The 15,634-nt window shown below is 41.0% G+C and overlaps 1 protein-coding gene across 3 annotated transcripts in view; it reads right to left on the reverse strand.

Annotated features, from left to right (window-relative positions):
- The window catches only part of Ldlrad4 (low density lipoprotein receptor class A domain containing 4), a 373,268-nt gene that overhangs the window by 221,522 nt on the left and 136,112 nt on the right, over positions 1 to 15,634 (reverse strand). For 2 of the 3 annotated variants that reach the window (XM_048363762.1, XM_048363763.1), the window contains exon 3: positions 14,930 to 15,390. In XM_048363762.1, the coding sequence (XP_048219719.1) occupies positions 14,930 to 14,969 (40 nt within the window). In that variant the 5' untranslated portion in view covers positions 14,970 to 15,390. Of the gene's footprint in view, positions 1 to 14,929; positions 15,391 to 15,634 lie in introns of those variants that run through there. The other variant, XM_048363765.1, reaches the window with a different exon arrangement.

Genomic DNA, 15,634 nt, shown 5'->3' on the forward strand with positions numbered 1-15,634 from the left:
CACCACAAAACCAGATGTGTGGCTCAAGTGGCAGATCACCAGCCTTGAGCAAGAGCCAAGTGAGAATTCATGGCCCCAAATTAATGCTCCAGTACCAGCACACATATGAGCACACATGCATGCATGCACACACACTCATATGTGGAAGCTAGACCTAAAATATTATATTCATGACTGACATACATGCCTACATGTACTTAACTATATATATTACATAATATATAATATATAATTATATATAACATATTATATATAATATATTACATAACATGAATCTAACTATGGAACTACTTCAGAGAAGACAGAAAAGAATCTATTATTCTTTTTTGAATAATTTTGAAATACATTTTGAAAGAGTATGAATGTGGTTGATACATATTGTTTGTAACTATGGACATTTTGCAAAGAAACCTGTTGGAATTGTTTGGGGAAGTGGGGAAGAGTGGAAATTGAAAGTGCTGAGAGGATGAGCTCAATTGGAATACATTGTAAAGATCTGTGGATATGTAACAATGAACTCTGTTTAACTCATGTAAGCAAATAAAAAAAGACAGTAACATCTTAGCATATCACTGTCTTTAAAAGCAAAGTTATAGATAGCTAGTGGGAAAGGTTGGTAATCAGGTCACATGTGATAACTGGGGTCAGGAGAAAAGAGTTCTTCATTGCAATGGAAAAGGGTAACTTCTTATAATATGACTCTTTAAAGGGATAAAAAAAATTTAGTTCCCATCTCTTTTGCAGGCACTATTATACAGTGTAATGGATCAACAGTTTCACATCATGGTCTTAGGAGAATCAACATGACAGATCTTATAGTTGCATAATAACTTTTTACAGTAGAAGAGGATATGGGTAAAGAATTACAAATCAAAATAAAATTGAGATTCCACCTCACCCCAGTTAGAATGGCCATTTTCAAGAAGAAAAAAAAAAAAATAACAGATGCTGGCAGGAATGTAGCCAAAAGGGAACCCAGTAGGGTCCCCAGTAGGGTTGGTGGGAGTGTAAACTTGTTCAACCACTCTGGAAAGCAGTATGGAGGTTCTTCAAAAGGCTAAACATAGAGCTTCCCTATGACCCAGCAACCTTACTTCTGGCCATTTACCTAAAGGATCACAAACAAGGCCACACACTAAAGCTACCAGCACAACCATGCTCATAGCAGCACTATTTACCATGCTACAATATGGAATCAACCCAGATGCCCCTCAGAAGATGAATGGCTCAAGAAATTGTGGTGTATATACACAATGGAATTCTATGCTTCTGTCAGAAAGAATGATAGTGCTCCATTCATAAGGAAATGGAAAAACTTGGGGGAAAAAATCATACTAAGTGAAGTGAGCCAAACCCAAAGAAACAGACTCAATGGTTTCCCTCATTGGTAGTAATTACTATATGTCTAGAATAATCCTAGCAGAGGATCTTAATAGCTCAATAGCTATATAAATATGATCACATAGGACAATGCTAAGTGAAACAAACTCCAAGATATGGAAACAAGTTGTTTATCATTGTTGTTGCTAACATAATATATGACATGATTTATTTTTTAGTTTATCATCCCTATGGTTTAAGCCATATTGTCACTGTATTTGATTTCGGTACCCTGAGTATTATATATATATATATATATATATATGCTTGTCTGAATTAGGGAAGGGAAGGAGAACGTCAAAATGGTGAGACAAAGGGTAAAAGGTGAACCAATACAACAGCAATACTTACAAGACAATATGTTGTGGGATCAGGGAGGGGGGAAGGTGCAAGAAAAATGGGGGAGGAGGTAACAAGTTTGACATGAAATGCACTCACTACCTTACCCATGCAACTGTAACCCCTCTGCACATCACCCTGACAATAAATTTTTTAAAGGAAAAGAAAAGGGTGCAATATGTTAGAAATTAACTATACAACTGGGAGGAGGGAGGCTGAGGGAAAGGAAAGTGGGAGAAAAATGAGAAAAGGAGCAACAAGTTTGATAAGAAATGTACTTACTACCTTAATTATGTAACTGTAACCCCACTGTACATCACCTTGAAAATTAAATTAAAAAAGAAAAAAAAAACTTTCACAGGTATTTTCTTCTATGCACTCTCAAAGTTTGTCCGGTCCCTTGCTTGGCTTTTTTTGGATCAAGAGTGGCATTCTACCACTTGAGAACCACCTCTCTTTCTCAAGCTCTGTACTGTAAGGCACCGTAGCATTCTTATTATATATTCTTTCATTATCCTTATCCCTAAAAAGCCTAAGGCAAGGGATGGTTTCTTTACATCACTCAAGAAGCATTCTATAAATACCCAAGTTAATGAAGAGGAAAAATGTCAACATTTCCATACTCACTGCCATTGGTCAAAATTTTAAATCAAAACAGCAAGCCACCCCCAGCACATGTTAAACTTGCTTATTTCTACATTCCATTTTTGGGTTTTGCACTTAAACATGGTGTCCTGAGATAAGCAGACAGAAACTTGGTGTCAACTCTAAGGGCTTGAGATCTGAGCTAAGTGCACAGGGATACCAGAGAAGAAGCATCAATCTAGAGCCATCTCAACACAGAAAGGTGGGAGGACTCAAGCACAGAGACAGAAATGATCAGATGCTACAAACAAGAGAGGAAGCCAGGTGCTGGTGACTCCCATAGCAGAATGCAGAGGGGACTGAGCAAGTCCTTACACTCTAGCCCACGCTCTCACCTCCACATCAGCAACTGACACCCTGTGAGCTGGTATAGATCATCGCAATACTCTGACTGTGATCTTCTGGGACAGGAATAGTTTCATGTCTTTCTTTTTCCTTTGATGGTACTGGGGTTTAAACTTAGGAACTCATGTTCAAACATTCTGCCACTTGAGTGAAACCCCCAGTCCTTAACCCTTTTTGTTAGCTTTACCAAGAGGGTCCTCCGGTGATCTTGCCTGAGCTGGCCTCAGGCCTCCATCTTCCTCCCAAGTCACTGAGATTACAGGTATGAGCCACCATGCCTGGCTGCTTAAAACTCTTGACCCCCTCATGAATATGTCACGACGCTCCTGAAATGTATCTGTTAAGTAAACTCCTTATTTTCCTGAGGACTCTATGTGCAATCACTTCCTGAAGATGGTGAGCAAAGAAAGGGAAGAACAGTTACTGAGCACCAACTCTATGCCAGACTCCATGTTTGGTACTTTATGTGTGTTAATTTATTCCTTGCAAAAAACAAAAACAAAAGCCCTCATGTATTGTTTTGTTTGTGCTAGGGTTTGAACTCAGACACTTGTTCTGCTAGGTACATGCTCTGACACTTCAGCCATGGCCCTAAACTGGTTTTGCCTTTATTTTTCAGATAGGGTCCCTCTTTATGTCAGGGCCAGGCTGGACCGCAATCCTCCTCACTGTACCCCAACATAGCAAGGATGACAGGCACATAATGCTGTGTCCAACATTTTGTTGGGTGAGATACAAGGCTTGCCCATTTTTTCCTAGGATGACATTGACCCATTATCCTCCCTGATGGCAGCCTCCTGAGTAGCTGAGATTTAATATGTGAGCCATTTGTGCCCTTTTTTGTTATTTCTATTTTAGTGGTGTAAAAAGCATGTTTCAGAGAGATTGACTAACTAGTCAATAAAATAAGGCAGGAATCTGGGCTGGGGCATGGGGTTGGGGGTTGGGGAGATAACCAGTACTAGTCACTTCTATTACAGCCACACTTTTCTGGCCTCTGAGTTCATCCTGCCACTGTAAGCACAAGAGATTTCAATAGCAAGAATCCAAGAAACACATGCATACAAATGTAGCAAGAGTCTAGGGAACAAAACTGAATACACAAGAGGCCACAAAGTACCCATCTGCTTCCTGCACAAGTCTCAGTTCTACAGGTCCACTGGCTCCACTGTGGGGGTAGCTGCTGTGTCACAGTTTCAGAAGTACAATGGACAAAATGAACATATTCCCCAAAAACTTAATAGAATCTGTAGGTGATTTTGATCTTGGATATTTAGCCACAAGGAACTTATCCTACACCAAATGCTGGCCATTTGTGCTAGACATGACTGCTGTGGGAACCCCAATGTCTGCTGGTAAGTAAACCTACTCACTGGAAGTCTCCCAGTGGAGAGCGGTAATCACAAATAAAAGGAGCTGAAGATGAAAGACTTCAGCAAAATTAACTGATGGGTCAGATTAAACACTGTTTCCCTTAAATGTTTTAGCAACTTAAGATCTACAGAAACAAAACTTTTATACTTACATCTTACATACTTAAGTATCTTAGAATAGAGTTTCAGGCAACACTGAAATTTTTTCCTTATTTAAAATAGGTATGTAGACACCTTTTCTTATTTAAAATAGGTATGTAGACAACATGAAACTACCACAAAGTCTCTAAAGAGCCAGTTGCCAGTGGCTCACGCCTGTAATCCTAGCTACTCAGGCGGCTGAGATCTGAGGATTGAGATTCAAAGCCAGCCTGGAAGGAAAGTTTCTGAGACGCTTATCTCCAATTAACCACCAGAAAACCAGAAGTGACCCTATGGTTCAAGTGGCAGAGCACTAGCCTTTTGCTGAAGAGCTCAGGGGCAGCACTCAGTCCTGAAGTTCAAGCCACACGACCGACAAAAAAAAAAAAAAAAAACAGTCTCTAAAGAAAGAAGATAATCATTTGGCATGATAGGAAAAATCAAAATGGTACACAAGGAAATGAAGAGAGATAAGTTTTGGAGTTCACCAAAATGATCATGTAAATTATGTATTATTTATGCAGAGAAACAGCATTATTAATTAAAGTTAGGTTAATAACTGATGACCAGATGCTGAGCTGAATAGCTCAACATACAAATCATGAACATTTGCTACAAGGGCTGGGAATATGGCCTAGTGGCAAGAATGCTTGCCTCACATACATGAAGCCCTGGGTTCAATTCCCCAGCACCACGTATATAGAAAATGGCCACAAGTGGCGCTGTGGCTCAAGTGGCAGAGTGCTAGCCTTGAGCAAAAAGAAGCCAGGACAGTGCTCAAGCCTTGAGTCCAAGCCCCAGGTCTGGCAAATAAATAAATAAATAAATAAATGAACATTTGCCACAGTATGTATTGTGCAAGAGCACTCAAGATTTTACAAAGGGCCACTGTCATTCATTTCTATGTCCACTAAATTATAAGTAGGAGGACTGTCTAGGCTTTTCTCATGCCCATAATAGCAGATTTCATACACATGATAAGTTTTAAAAACAGAAGTGTTTAGGAGACCCTCGATGGGATGCAGAAGCATCAGCAAAAGCAAAGGATTTTTTAAATGCAGAATCTATTTGGGGATAGGCAAGTTGTCTGGAACGTGGCTCACAGCAAGAGAACAGACTGACAACATGGAGAGCAAGTGAGGACTGTGATCTTCAGCCTAAGGAGTCTACACTGCTTTTAGGAAGTCAGAAGCTATCAAATTTGGGGGACAGAAGAAAGTTTAAATAAAATACATAATTTGGCCTGGTGTTGCTGCATCATGCCTATAAGCCTAGCTACTCAGGAGGCTGAGATTTGAGAATCTCAGTTCAGAGTCAGCCCAGGTAGGCAATCTGTGAAACCTTGTCTCCAAATAACAAGCAAAAAGCTTGAAGTGGAGGTGTGACTCAAGTGGCAGGAGACTTCAAGCATGAGAAAAAAAGGAAGGCCTCTGGGAAAAACCTCCCGTGCTCCTGGACCAGGAGGATTAACATTGTGAAAATGTCACTACTACCAAAAGGTGTCTACAAATTCAATGCAGTACCTATAAATAGCCCAACATCATTCTTTAATGAAATAGAGGAAGCAATCCACAAATTCATATGGAATAATAGAAGACCCCATATAGCAAAAACAATCCTTAGCAGGAAAAACAGTGCCAGAGGAATATCAATACCAAACTTCAAACTCTATTATAAAGCAGTGATTAAAAAAAAGAGTGTGGTACTGGCACATGAACAGGCCTGAGGACCAATGGAATAGAACTGAAGACTCAGAAATGATCCCACAGACCTATGGCCACCTTATCTTTGATAAGCCAAAATCATCAGATGGAAGAAAGATGGCCTCTTCAAAAAACGGCGCTGGCAGAATTGCCTATAAACATGTAGAAAACTGAAGTTAGAGCCTAATATATCACTCTGTACCAGAATCAATTCCAAATGGATCAAAGACCAAGGTTAAGAGCAGACACCCTGAAAATATTACAGGAAGGAACAAGGGAAACACTAGGGCTCCTTGGCACAGGTCGAAACTTCCTAAATAAAGATCTAGAAACACAACAAATTAAAGAAAGGCTGGATAAATGGGATTGCACTAAACTGCAGAGCTTCTGCATGGCAATAGACATAGCAAGATAAATTGAAATCCCACAGACTGGAAGAAGAGCTCTGCTAGCTATACAACAGACAAGGGCCTCATATAAAAAATATACCTAGAGCTCAAAAAATTAACCCCCCCCATAACAAATCCTCAAAGAAACAACAACCCCATCAATAAGTGGGCTAAAGAAGTAAAAAGACACTTCTTTGGCGAAGAAATAAAATAGCCCATAGATACATGAAGAATTGTTCAGTATCTCTGGCCATAAAAGAAATGCAAATCAAAAACACATTGAGATTCCACTGTACTCTAGTTAGGATGGCTGTTATCAAGAAGACCAATAATAACAGATGCTGGTGGGGGATGGGGCCAAAAGTAAATGCTACTATACTGCTGGTGGGAGTGTAAACTGGTTCAATAACTCGGGAAAGCAGTATGGAGGTTCCTTAAAAGATTCAACATAGAGCTCCCCTATGATCCAGCAATCCCACTCCTGTGCATTTACCCAAATGATCACAAACAAGGCCACACTAAAGCTACCAGCACAACTAGGTTCAATTCAGTTATTTACCATAGCTAAGATATGGAACCAACCCAGATGCCCTTCAGTAGATGAATGGATCAAGAAATGTGGTACATATGCACAATGGAATTCTATGCTTCCATGAGAAAGAATGACATCCCCCCCCATTCATAAGGAAATGGAAAGACTTGGAAAAAAATCTTATTAAGTGAAGTAAGCCAGACCCAAAGAAACATAGGATCCATGGTTTCCCTCATTTGTAATAATTAGTATATAACTAGGATAGTCCTAGTAGGGGAACACAATAGCTCGATACCTATGTACATATGATTATATAAAATGACGCTAATTGAAATGAACTCCAAGATACGGAAACAGGTTTTTTTTTTATTGTATTATGTTAAGTTATTTCTTTCTTTCTTTCTTTTCTCCTTTGATTTATCCTCGGTTGTCAATTTTTTATTTTGGTACCCTGTGTCTTGTATATATGTTTATCTGATTTGGGGAAGGGAAGAGGAATCACAAAATGGTGAGAAAAAGGACAAAGGGTGAACCAAGCAACAGAGATACTTACAAGACACTATGTTGGAAATGAACTTTACAACCTGGCAGAGAGGGGAATCGAGGGGAAGGGAAAGTGGGAGAAAAATGAGGGCGGGGTAACAATGTTGGACAAAAAATGTACTCATTACCTTACTATGAAACAGTAACCCGTCTGACATCACCCTTACAATAATAAAATTAAATTAAAAAAATAAGGCCTCTGGATAGCATAAGACATTCAAAGGCATAGTTTAAAGATTACTGGAAGAGTCTGAAAAGGCAGGAAGACACACTCATTGTATTCTTTTTATCTTTACATATGCCTGGCAAGAAGTCTGTAAATACTTGCTCAGTAAGAGCAGCCCTGCTGGGGGATGGCTGCATTAGTACAGACGGGACAGGCACACCTGCTTGAGGACCAGCATCTGCAGTTTCTCCAGAGCTCAGGCTATGGACAGCCATCCCTCCACACCATTCTTTCTAAAACCTCTTCAAGGTCTTGTTGAGGGGACTCACTCCTTGCCTGTCCATTTGGGAACTTTACATTTCTACATGAATGACTTTGTAAAGCTCTACGGCAAAGAAGCTGTTTTACATTTTCTTCCCTCAGGATCTGTCCATAAATCTACTCTCACCCCTTTTATTGAAAAATAGTTTTCAATATCTCTGAAAGCAAGCATTCACCAGAAGCTTTGGAAAATGTGGCTCAGGTCATCTATGAGTCAGCCCAAAGGAATGATCTTGAAGACAAGAGCAATGCATTAGACGCTGAGGTGTTGGTGGAGGGGAAGGCTGTCCAGAGCGAGCCTGAGAACAGAATACCCCTATGTATGCACATGCAGTGAGTCCATTCATCCACTCAGGATCCATGTAGGAACATAGACTTTCTAATAACGCAAGTGAGTGTTTCCTTTTGGTCATTGGTGGCTAAGAAAACCTTGTCACCAGCAGCTATGAAATAGCTCTCTTTCAGAAACCAAAGACTATTAAATTAACTTTCATCTTCCTTTATGAGCAAATAAACTTAATTTATTTCAGTTAGATCTAATTATCTTTTTCATAAGAAAGATCTGTCTATATGTTCTACAAGAAACAGATCCCGTACTTAGTTATCCTTAGTTAAAATTTTCCTAATACTGAAATGAATTAAAGAGTCTAAGAAAAATACACAAAGCATCTAAGGTATGAAGGGTGGCACTGGAGGCATGGAGGAGGCAGAATATCAAGCCAGCAACTTCATTAGGATATATGGTCAGTGATAATCTCAGCAGGATGCTTACCAAGTAACTCTGAAGGACAAACAAACTCAAGACAAATCTCTACTACTATGGAGAAGCTGACTACCCCAGTTCAAAATTCCTACTTCCCTTTGTTATGAGGAAAAAGGAGATTGTTTTCACCACAGGTCTTAGCATTTCAGAAGTCTGTTTATCCACACCATTGCCTATAGTCAAGTAGACATACAACTTGGAACAGGAAAAACAGTGTTTTCAGTTTATCTGAGTTTTCTATTTGCCCAAATATAATAAATATCAAGGTGGTCAAGATAATGTATGTTCCTTAGTGTTTATAGCAGAATGGTGGAAAGAGTTTCACAAGTATTCATTGGAAGGCTGGCAAGGGCCACTCTGTTTCAGCTAAATGGTGAACACACCCACTGTGTGTAAGTACCTGGTAACTGAAGACACCAGTCTCAAAAGTCAAGGTTAACCAACCCATATGGAAATTCAACCATAAGCTTCACTAAAGTTCCTATCTTTAATCCCAAGTGTTCTGTTTCTGGTAGTTTATTCACAGAAATAATGAAATAAATAGAAGAGCTTTTACATACCAAGGTGCTTTCACAAGCATTGTTTTGGGTTTTTTAATTAATTAATTGTCAAAGTGATGCACAGAGGGTTTACAGTTTCATACATAAGGCAGTGAGTACATTTCTTATTAAACTTGGTTACCTCCTCCCTCATTTTTCTCCCACCTTTCCCCCTCCCCAATTCCCTACCCTCACCCCTGAGTTGTATAGCTGGATTATAGCATATTGTCTTCTAAGTATTGCTGTTGTGCTGGTTCACCTTTTACCCGTTGTCTCTACATTTTGATAATCCTCTTCCCTTCCCTAGTTCCAATAAACCTATATGCAACACCCAAAGTATCAAAATCAGTTACAGTGGCATCAGGGGTAAAACCATGGGGAAGAAAGACCAAAAAAGGCATAATTTCACATGGCATCTTGAAAATAACAACAACAATAAACCTCTTAATCCCATAATTTGGAGTTCATTTTGCTTAGCATTATATTATGTGTTAATATGTGCATAGCTATTGAGCTATTTGAATCTTCTGCTTGGACTATTCTAGTCATGTACTAATTATTACCAATGAGGGAAACCACAGTCTATGTTTCTTTACAAAGCTATAGTAATAAGAACAGCTCAATATTGGCACAAGAACAGGCCTGAGGACCAATGAAACAGAACTGAAGACCCAGAAATGAACCTACAGGACTATGGCCACTTAATCTTTAATAAAGGAACTGAAAAAATAGGATGGAAGAAAGAAAGCCTCTTCAACAAATGGTGCTGGCAAAACTGGTTCAACACCTGTAACAAACTAAAACTAGATCCTTATATATCACCCTGCACCATCATAAACTCCAAATGGATCAAAGACCTGGAGGTAAAAGCAGATACCCTGAAAACATTGCAGGAAGGAATAGGAGGAATTCTTGGGCTCCTTGGCATAAGTCGAAACTTTGTTAACAAAGGCCTAGAAACACAACAAATCAAAGAAAGGTTGGATAAACCAATTTGTGTTAAACTGCAGAGCTTCTGCATGGCAAAGGACATAGCTTGCAAGATAAACAGAAAGCCCTCAGATTGGGAGAAGATCTTCACTGGCCACACAACAGACAAGGGCCTCATATCTAAAATACATGTAGAACTCAAAAATTTAAGTTCCTCTAAACAAACCCTCAAAGGAACAACTACCCTCTTAATAAATGGGCTAAAGACTTAAAAAGAGACTTCTCTGAAGAGGAAATGAGAATGGCCAAGAGGCACATGAAGAAGTGCTCACCATCACTGGCCATAAAAGAAATGCAAATCAAAACCACATTGAGATTCCACCTCTCCCCAGTAAGAATGGCCATTATCAAGAAAACTAAACACAACAGATGCTAGAGGGGATGTGGCCAAAAGGGAACCCTACTACATTGTTGGTGGGAATGTAAACTTTTTCAACCACTCTGGAAAGCAGTGTGGAGGTTACTCAAAAGGCTAAACATAGAACTCCCCTATGACCCAGCAACCCCGCTTTTGGGCATTTACCCAAAGGATTACAAGCAAGACCACACTAAAGCCACCAGCACGACTATGTTCACTGCAGCATTATTTACCACAGCTAAAATATGGGACCAATCCCGATGCCCCTCAGTAGATGAATGGATCAAGAAATTGTGGTATATACACACAATGGAATTCTATGCTTCTATCAGAAAGTACAACATTTCCCCACTGGTAAAGAAATGGAAAGCCTTGGGGAAAAAAATCATACTAAGTGAAGCATTGGGATAAAAACTGTACTCGTGAAAAATAGGACTTGTACTATTTTGACAATAAAATTCAAAAGCATGTACTGAAAAGATTATTCTGCAACACCTTAAAATCATATTTGTAAAGCTAAGGGTAATACTAGTATATGTTAGAAGTGAATAGGCAAGTTATAAAATTACATATAATAAATATATTTCTGTAAAAAGAAATTTACACAGGAGACTACTAAAGGGATGCAAGTCAAGTCAAAATATTAACAGCGGAAAGCTTCAGAGGACATGACTATGTATAATTGTTTTTCTTCTTTTGACTTTGCCGTGCTTTCTAAATTTTCTTAAAATAAAAACGAAAAAAATTTGTTATAATGCAGTATCTACATGGCTAAAAATCACTTCTAAATTATTTGTTCTGAGAAAGCCTTAAGGATTCATTTTATTTTTTACTAATCTAAGTAGTTATACAACGGAGTTATAAAGGATTAACCTAAGATAATTATAATTAGAAGGTTGATCTACAATATGTATCCGTGATAGTGTATCTACACTCCCCCAAGACACAAGTTATGCTTGGACTTGTCACCACAGTTGGGATGCAGGGCACAGGAGCAGGGGCCTGCTATGCTTCTACCACCTTCCAGGGTCATTCACACACTCCAAACAATCAGTGCCCTGGCCACGTAAATGCAAAGTTGAAGTGGGTCACCTACTCCCCTGGAAGCCGGATGACAGCCTCTTTAGCCTCTGTCTCCAAAGATAACTAACTGGCACATATACTAGAATGTGACGGGTTTCTTTTAAGTGGAGGTATGGTTAACAGCTTAGTGACTTTTCCTTTATACCTAAATCAAGATTTGAAACCAAAGCGAGGTGCCTCAACTCCTTTAACATTTAGAACAATTCAGGAAATAATCCTTTCTACTATCCCAGGAAATCAGCAAAAATCGCTGCATTGTTAACTCCTAATACATGAAGGCAACTCATAATAGTAGAACAACTAAGGAGATATGAACCCGAGGGCACCAGCTTCGCTTGGCTACATGACCTTTCCATCCTGTATTGTAAGTACAGCTACATTAGCAAACAAAGATCAGCATAGCAGACAAAAAAAGAAAATAACAACAACAAAAAAAAAAAAAAACCAAGGAGCCACACCTACAGGCACCATCCTGCAGGTATGGTCAGGCACTTATAACCTCCCTTATTTGATCCCTTCTTATTCCCTAGAGAATTGTGGGGAGGGTAGATAAATCATCATTCTACAGGTGCTCATGTGCCATGATAAACAATACTGAGTACTTGGTAGCTCCCTAAGAATGGAGGGATTAAATAGATCATCTGTACTGAAGGAATGGTACAAGTCAGCATCTCTGTTTGAGAACTGACTCTGCCAGCCCACACTTGACTTCTCCAATGCTAGCTCTCAGTGCTTCTCAGACTTCTTGTGTATCAAGTACTTGGGATCTTGCTCAGATAAAGGTACTGATTTATCAAACATAGGAAATGCTAAGGCTAAAATCTCAAGTTCTGAGGCATCCAAGGCATCAGTACAGTTCCCTAGTGAGACAATGGGTAGCCAAGGCCACACCTGCTACTAGATGTAGAGGCAGCTGACCCTCCTACCGTTGGCTATGCTAAGTATGTTTCATAGACCAGCCAGTATTATCTGGCTTCTGAGTTGTGAAGACAGAGAGAAAAAGAAGCACAAGGCACCAAGTAAGTAATCATACTTACTATTTTACTGATGCTGCTGCTACCACCACCACTACTACTACTAGCACAACTGTTATTCAGGCATGCTAACAAATAGGAAGAGGAAGAAACCAGATGATAAAGTTATTAGATAAATGATGAATTAAGATAAGAAAATATGAGCAAGGAATATAAGTATATGGAGGATGGGGGGGTCGCAGGGACGAACCATAGTAATCATTACAACTGCTGTCATTCACTTTGCTCTTTTTTTGGGGAGGAGGGGAAATGTTTGAGGGCCAGTACCATGGTTTGAATTCAAGGCTATGTGCTCACATAACTGGTGCTCTACCACTTGAGCCACACCTCCATCCTGGCATTTTTCTGGTTACTTTGGAGAGGGTGTCATGTTTTCTGCCCAGTTGGCTTTGCAACCATGATCATGTGCATGTCAGCCTGCTCAGTTAGCAAGATACCCAGCAGGAGCCATTAGCACCAAGCTTCACTTTGGTCTTAATGTGTAAGAAGCACCGTCCCAGGCAGAACCTAGAGATTCTGTTAATTCCAAGCAGAGTCTCAGATTTCCCTGGGCTTCTTTTCACTTAATACAAAGGAACTATAAGTCCCCAAAATAGTGGTGAAGACCAACATGTGGCTAAGTATAAGCCACAGCGGACCATGGCCGGCACAGGAGGGTGAGAAGTACGTGGCAAAGCCTCCGGAGACAAACAGGAAGAATATGACAAGTGTGGAGCCTTGCACACTCCTGGGGAGAGTGAAAGCAATGGGAGCCATCTGACTAGGGACCTGGGTGAATTCCAGTCATACTGCTCTTCTCAGGCTCTTCATGTCTATCTTTCCTCCTTTTCTCTTCATCTCAGAACTGTAAAGTGCGTAGAGCCTCTTCAAGATGCCTCTCTTCCTAAGCTACCTGCTGGGCATCAAGGAAGCCATTTCACAGAGGCACTTCATGTCACTGCCATCCATGTCAAAGGGAATGTGACTGTATGAAGAAGCAGCTCAGGAGACCAACCCAGCTGAAGTGAACATGCGAAGCAATGATAGAAACCAGGGACTGAATTCTCACTGGCCATGACCATTTGGGCATGACCTTCCCCATCACAACTCTACTACAGAAGCACTGCTGTTAAGGCTCCAACACTACACACGGGGATCTAAGAGGCCCCCGGAGTGTGCCCACATGCCTTCATGGAAGATACGGAGCTTCCAGAGCTGGGTTCGGCAACTTGACTCCACATTGCATATCACCACCTCAGAACTCTGCTCAACATCTCGTAGTGCTGCTCTCATCCTCCCTCAGAACAGTCCGATAGTACAACCACCGGCACATGGTTCACTGATGAGGAGAGGGAAGTAGAAAGGAGCCGCAGGACACGTCAAGGAACGCAGATATAGATGATGCAGGAAGCAGATTCAGTCTAAACCCACGTGGCCTCTCTCCCATCAACCTGACTTGGTCTCTCCACAAAACATGAAAAAGCTCCAACTTTTTAGGATTCATGGAACCAGAGAAATAGCCACTTTCCGTGACTATTTCTACTATCTTGCCCTTTAAATAAAAATCACAAACACAAAATACCTTTTTGTGTAAAAACATTCTCCCTAGATTCACTGCAATTCCTTAGCTTGAGTTGCCAGTCTGTAAAGGAGGAGCCAGAGGCCCAGAGGACTGTGTGGCTTCCTGGGAGGCAGGATCCAAATCCAAAGTCCTCTATGTCTCAGGCCATGGTTCTGGCACAGCAGCTTCAGTGGTTCCCCCTGCAAAATGTGCAAATTGGCAGCCAGGGGGCAAATTGACACTAAATTGTCACATCCAGCTTCTCCATCAGCTCATTTTAAGAGCTCAGCCAAGTTGGCCCCCAGCACGACTGGCACACAAATAACACTGAGGAAGTCGAACTGAGGGCGGAAGGAGAGAGGTCACCCATCCACAGTTAACTTTCTCCATGGAGTTTTCCTAGTTCCGTTTAAAAAAAAAATCCCCTACACACGGTGTCGAAGTAATGTATGCCCTTAGAAGATATACTGAAGGAGATCTAGAAATTGCAGAATACTGTATGTCCTATCACTGAACAAAAACAAACTCATTAAAATACCAAATATGTTTTCACATTCCTATTTACAGAAAGACAGAAGACATACTATTATTCTGTCAAAATCAATCCCAGTGGCAGCCTGAACTCTTGACTGAGAATGGCCTTCAGCTTGTAACTATAAACGCATTCATTCCATGCAGTTGTCGGTATTTTGTTTCAACCAAGGAATTGAAACAAAACCTCCAATCAAGTGGGGAGGACTCTCACCTGTGAAAGCATTTGTGGCCTGAAAACCAGCTTCCTGCATACTGCTCCCCAGACAAGCTTGTGTTTCGACTCTCAAGCTGTCCTGTCACGAGGAAACTGCCTGGGCGAGGCCTCAGGTCACTTCCATCTTAGCCTGTCCAAGTCCATCGCTCTGCCGGTCCAGCTTTCAGGAGCATCTGATGCCCACTGGCCGTGCTCCCACACCCTGTGAGCAGGCAGTACCTGGACAGCACGCAGTCCAGCAGCGTGTGGGGCACACGGTCACGTCAGCTGTCCAACCAGAGCACTGAAGCCATGGTGAGCCAGGAGTGGAGAAGCTGTCCCCCTGAGACCTGCTCTCCCACCTCAAAACGAAGGCCTCCTCAGCCTCGCGGCAGTCAGCATCTTCCACAGTCTCAGCCTCACCAAGGGAGCCCAGCCTGTTCTGATCTGCTGCTCTCTGTGCTCCACCTCTGCTCTTGCTGCAATTAAAAAGAAAAAGGTCACTTTCTGGAGGACCTGCAGAACCATGAGATTAACAGACCTACAGAAACCAAAAGAAAAGCCACCTAGAGCCGTACCCATCACCCTTCTGTAGGCACTGAGGGCTTAATCCAGGGGAAATGGCGAAGGGTGAAAGCCCCACCTTCTCCCCTGAGCACCACCGCATCCACTCCTTCAAGTCTCCCTAAGGACAACTATGAAGACCACAATATTCGAAAGTCC

The sequence above is a fragment of the Perognathus longimembris genome, chromosome 15 (assembly GCF_023159225.1).
Source record: "Perognathus longimembris pacificus isolate PPM17 chromosome 15, ASM2315922v1, whole genome shotgun sequence".
NCBI classification, from domain to species: domain Eukaryota; kingdom Metazoa; phylum Chordata; class Mammalia; order Rodentia; family Heteromyidae; genus Perognathus; species Perognathus longimembris.